Source organism: Echinops telfairi, unplaced genomic scaffold, assembly GCF_000313985.2.
Source record: "Echinops telfairi isolate 266 unplaced genomic scaffold, ASM31398v2 ScPeMD7_3533;HRSCAF=4204_0, whole genome shotgun sequence".
Classification (NCBI taxonomy): domain Eukaryota; kingdom Metazoa; phylum Chordata; class Mammalia; order Afrosoricida; family Tenrecidae; genus Echinops; species Echinops telfairi.
The window spans coordinates 38892839-38898575 of record NW_022107431.1 but is presented as its reverse complement, the minus strand read 5'-3'; the positions used below and the strand labels follow the sequence as shown (position 1 = coordinate 38898575).

At 47.3% G+C, this 5737-nt stretch overlaps 1 protein-coding gene across 1 annotated transcript in view; it reads right to left on the bottom strand.

Moving 5' to 3' along the window:
* The window catches only part of FOXO3 (forkhead box O3), a 119182-nt gene that overhangs the window by 105017 nt on the left and 8428 nt on the right, over nucleotides 1-5737 (bottom strand). Inside the window, exon 3 of the mRNA XM_004701999.2 lies at nucleotides 5527-5732. Coding sequence (XP_004702056.2) covers nucleotides 5527-5732 — 206 coding nt within the window. The remainder of the gene's footprint in view (nucleotides 1-5526; nucleotides 5733-5737) is intronic.

Here is a 5737-nt window from a genome sequence, read left to right as displayed (position 1 = left end):
TTTTTTTGGAGTAAGAATCACAAGCAGAGTATCGAAATGTTTCACTATAAGATGTTCTTCTATGGTGTCATTTTCTTAAAATAGAACCCTCCTCTAAAATCTCCTAAAAATAAGTCTGCTGTAGTTTCATTTTGTAAGGAGGAGATAAGCGCATCAAAACAAACCCTGCGCTTCATGTTTAAAAGGGCCTCTGAGCGACATGGGCTCACAGGTCCAGGTCTAAAAGGGGGCCGGTTTCTTCATTTTGTAGGTCGATGACACAGCTTTGAAAAAGAGGAAAACCAGTGTCCCGAGTGCGCTGCTGCAGGAGGAAGAGGAAGTACGCTAGCTGAGAATCACTGACAAAGACAGCCCTGCCGAAGGAAGTTACACAACCACGTGTGGCAACCTGGGTTGCTTCTTCAGACCAGACCACCACCGGCCCTTTAGTGAGTGACTCCAAGATGCGACCCAGGTCACGCAAGACGGCATGTCGCCCTGGCATTATTATAATAACTCCATCATTTTGGAAGCTTAGCGTACCTAAATGTTTCACAGGACCTTCCGAAAGGAATTGGATGCATGAATCCAGAGACTGGCGACCTAAATGAGGACCTAAATAAGCGTCCTACGTCTGAGCAGCCCTCCTCTCTCTCTCCACCTGGAGGAGAAGCCACAAGGGTACATGTGCCCACCTGGAGGAAGGCTCTGGGTCTTCAAAGAATCTTGCTCTGCGGTGGCAGGGGCGTTAGGCCTCCCCCAAAAGGCATACTGCACCTGCCAAACGGTGGGAATCACCAGAGAAATCTGCCTGACGTGAAAGTGCCCGGACCAGTCGGTGTGGGCAGGGGTGGGGGGTCAGGGGCAAGCAGCTTTCATCCGGGTAGGCTCTGGAGGCCCAGCGGTCTCTGATAGACAACAAGAACCAGTAGGCTTACAGGTGCAGGGCAAGGAAGCTGAATCTGAATGAAAGGAAATGTAACCTCTTCTCCTGATGAACCACATTTGATTGTGCACTGCTCCTTAACGCTGGAGGTAAGGGAGCCTGTGTGACAGCCATCACGCCTGACCGGCGCTTCATGGTGACCCTGAGGGCCAAAGCAGAACTGTCCATGGGTGCAAGGCTGTAAACCTTCACAAAAGTCGATGGCCTCATCCTTCTCCACGAGGAGAGCCTTAACAACTGAGTCGCCAGCTCTTCCTACGTGTCTGACAAACAAAAGGTTTCCTCCTCCTGCTAGGAACCTACACTGGCCGGCACTGGCAGCTACGCAAACATGAGCTCCCCGGCCCTGGCAGCTACGCAAACATGAGCTCCCCGGCCGCCAGCAATGGCAATGTGGAGGGGCTTCAAGAGTCCGTTGGAAAAATTCTGTTACCTTGTACCCCCATTTCCCCGTGAACTTTAGTCGTTTGCACTTCCAATGCTGAAATAATAACACATTCTTAGATTGAGAAGCAAATGTGCTTTTCAGGAACTCACATAGAATGACTCATTACTCAGTAAATGATGCCTCCGGATGAGCGATTTACAGAGGGAAACAATGTAATCAAAGACAAAGACCCCTAGACCTGGGAGTTCTAATGACTTGTGTGCTAGGGAAGCCAGTCCACTCTCCAAGAATCAGCTTCTTCCCGGGCAAAGCAAAGAGTTTGGACAGGTCAGCACACCTCATTTTGGCCAAACGATGGAATCATCTAAGAAACAAACTAACAAAATACCAATTCTGAATCACACTAGTCTAATTAAAGTCATAATCTTGGGTTCTGGGTTGGGTTTGTTTGTTTGTTTGTTTTTAAGGTCCTCGGGTGATTCCAGTAAGTGGCTAGGCTTGAAAACCACTGGTCTTGAGCCCCAAGCCCCCTTTCCAGTTTCCACTCTCTGACCCTTGGGTGATCATTCTGGTTACAGGATCGCATAACATGATTCTTCTAACAAAAGAAGATCTAGTACTGTGCTCTACGTGCACACAGGACGGAGGTTTATCTGAATTCTAGACATTTTCAGAAGTTAAATCCCCAATGCACAACCCAGTACGAAAGTGGTGTGGTTTCAATGCACACGCATGCTTCCAAAATGACTAATCACAGTAGGAATCAAGTCATGAAACTTGGACGGGTGGAAATGGGTCACAATTAGCCATCGATCGACCTCTCTCTTTCCCTCTTCTTCCACCCCCACAAAGCCACAAACACAAAAAGGTTGGCTATTAGTCAAAATGAGAATTTGAAACCAGTCCCAGTTTCAAAGGGCCTTCTCCATCATCGAAGATTTGGAAGTTCCTGCGTGGCTGCATCTTTTGAGGAAGGTCATCTTACAAAAACTCTTGAACTAAATTATATCCCTACAGTCTTCAAGGATTAGTTGCCATATGATACTAAGAAAAGGAACTGAGGTAAAAATTTAACCCTTTCAACACCGACTTATTGTCTGCATTTAGTTTTTGTGAAAAGCAAATATTTTCAGTAATGGTAAGCATTTTGAATAAGATTAACCTTTTCTGTGGTAATATGGATTTGGTGTGATTAGTGGGACACATGTGTCCCGAGGGGTCTCTAGTACTGTTGAGATGAGTCCTGTTTCTTCAGATTCAGACCAATACACAGGTCCCCACCAGATGGCAGCACACACTACAAATGGGGTCATGGCTTCTCACTATCCCACTAGACCCCAGAAACAAAAAAATGTAGGGTGGGTACTATCTGAGGGTGGCTTCAAAAAGTTGGTGGAAAAATGAAATTGAAATGTAATTAAATTTTTCCACAAACTTTTGAAGACCCCTCGTATGTCCTATGGGCTATCAAAGGGTCAAAATAACAATAACCAAATAGGTGTGTCCTGTATTAAGGATATTGAGTCCCGAGAATTTTGATTTACAATGTTTCATAAAGTTTGAGAGAGAGAGAGATACAAAAGCAGGGAAGGGAAAATGAAACTGTGAGATTAAGAAAATGGTTATGACATAAAACCACTCGTAGTTTATGATTAGCCCCAAATCTCTTGCAAATCCGGTAAGCAATGTGGAAATACAACTAGCCAAGTCTTAAAATTAATGGCTACTCTTAGTAATACCACCTTATTACATAAATTGTCTTTTTAAAAATCTGCTGTTAAACTATTACCTTAAACACAATGGCAAGAAATGCCATTTATTAAATTAAAATTACTTTTGTAATCATAAACATAGAAAAGGTGCCAACCCTTTATATGCTTACTTTTTAACTACATAAGTTAAAAGTCAGCTAAACTTTTAAACAGATTCTTTGCACTCAATTCAAAATCATGCGGGACTAAATTTCAAAGCTGAGAAATTTGAAAAATATGCCAAGCTTCTAAATCCAAGCTGTAGGGTCAAAGAAACTGATCCTATCCTCACACTGTACATGGACGTGTTAACCTCACCACCCATTTGGAAACCCAGAATGATAAGCTATCAAATTAGCACTGCTTTGAAATGGAAAAAACTCTCATCCTTTCTGCAAATTCCTTTGTAAAACAGAAAAATTAGATCAAATTTAAGAATCATTTTAGATCAGTATCTGTGCTAAAAGAAAGATTTGTGCAATAATGTAGAAAATACATTTAGCTTTTAAAAGCGATCTAAACACAACCAGTCTCACCAAAACTAGCTGTTGGAAAAAAACAAAAAATACAATTACAGATAGGAACTGGAAACACAGGGTATACAGGGCGGATGATCCCTTCAGGACCAGTGGTGTGAGTGGCGATACTGGGAGGGTAGAGGGAGAGTGGGTTGGAAAGAGGGAACCTATTACAAGGAACTATATGTGACCTCCTCCCTGGGGGACGGGCAACAGAAAAGTGGGTGAAGGGAGACGTCGGACAGGGCAAGATATGACAAAATAATAATTTATAAATTATCAAGGGCTCATGAGGGAGGGGGGAGCGGGAAGGGAGGGGAAAAATGAGGACCTAATGCCAGGGGCTTAAGTGGAGAGGAAATGTTTTGAGAATGATGAGGGCAATGAGTGTACAGATGTGCTTTACACAATTGATGTATGTATGGATTGTGATAAGATTTGTATGAGCCCCTAATAAAATGATTAAAAAAAACAAAACAAAAAAAAAACAGTAAAGACTGTGTTTGCAAAGTTTTCCTTTAAAAGTACATTAAAACCCTCAGTGCTCCAAGTTCTTTAGTATTTTTTATCCAATCTTCTTTCTAGCATTTCACACACTTCTCTACCAAAGCTAAACTGGTCTTCCTTTACACACTTAGTAGGACCCAGGAAGGCATAGGCGTCCTCAAAGATAATAAAGAAGCAGAAGAAGGAAGCGACTACCTCTCTAATGTATTTTTTTAATCGAAAAGAAGAGCTACATCCAAATAGGCTGATAGTCAATGCGTATCTGTAATTATGCAAGGCTCTCTTTTGCCTAGTGGAGACACATTCATTTCTTGTGGGATGGAGTCAGGGAGGGTGGGGTGCCCAGGTAGAGCAAAGCAACTGGATATCTACAGCTCAGCAGGGGCAGAGGAGTTAATTTCTTCGGATGCCCAACTGCAGGAAGTCATTACATCATAGGTCTTTCCACACCTCTCTCCCTACCACGTGTCCTGCGCCCCAAGAGTCTGAAAAGGAACCGTAGTCTCACTCTTCAGGTTCACTCGGTAGAAGCCATTACCGCCTGACTCTGACATTAAGGCTGCCTCGCTCCCGCCCAGGTGAAGCGCAGGCCCCAGTCCTCCACACCTGGACACACACACACACCACCACCACCACCACCCACGCCTACCGCCAGGCCCCAGCAGGCGTGGTGTGGCCAATCTGCGCTTACTTAAGTGGCACAGCTGGCTCTTTCCAAGCCTCCAAGAACGCTTAGGCGGCTACTGTGTGGCAGGCTTGCTTGGATGACACCCTTGAGGAGTCGGGATGTCAACACCAGCAGAGAAAGAACGCGCCCCCTCTCCGCAAAGTTTTCCTTTAAAAGTACATTAAAACCCCCACCCCCCTCAATAAAGGGCTGGCTTTTTCTAATGGGATTGAAGTGCCTATGGAATTTGCACCCACAAGCCTGAAACTTAAACCCAAAGATTCTCAAGCAGCCATGGAGAGAGCGCCCTGCTCCTGTGACCACATACCCAAGCACTCCTCCGGCGACGGACCCCAAACATCCCGCCACACACACACGCCGCCCGCAGTGTCGCATCAGCCCCCCACACACACTAGGCGAACTCCACTCCAAAGTTGGCGCGAACCTACCTCCTCTGCGCTGTCTGGGAATCCAGCAAAGCCACTCCGGCGTGGCCTTCCCTCGCCCGCGTCCCTGGCCCCTTCTCCTCACCTGGCCATTCCCAGAGCTTCCCCGGGTGCCCCCTTCCCACCCTCCCGCCCTCCCAGGCTGCCCTCAGGTTTGCCTCCTCCAGAAGTCACGCAGAAAGAACACCCGAAGCCTCGCAGAGGAAGCTCCCGCTCCCGGCCCGCCTCCCCGGCGCCCGGAGGCGCGCTCCGAGGAGCCCGTGGCGCTTTCCCGCTGCGCAGGAGGCCCGCGAGCCCCGCCGCCCGCCCGGACTGCGTACGCACCTTCCAGCCCGCCGAGCTGTTGCTGTCGCCCTTATCCTTGAAGTAGGGCACGCAGCGCACCATCCACTCGTAGATCTGAGACAGGGTCAGCCGCTTGTCCGGGGAGCTCTCGATGGCGCGGGTGATGAGGTCGGCGTAGGACAGGTTCCCCCAAGCGTTCCGGCGGGACGAGCATTTCCGCGGCTGCCCGGAGCCCCCAGCCGCCCCCGGC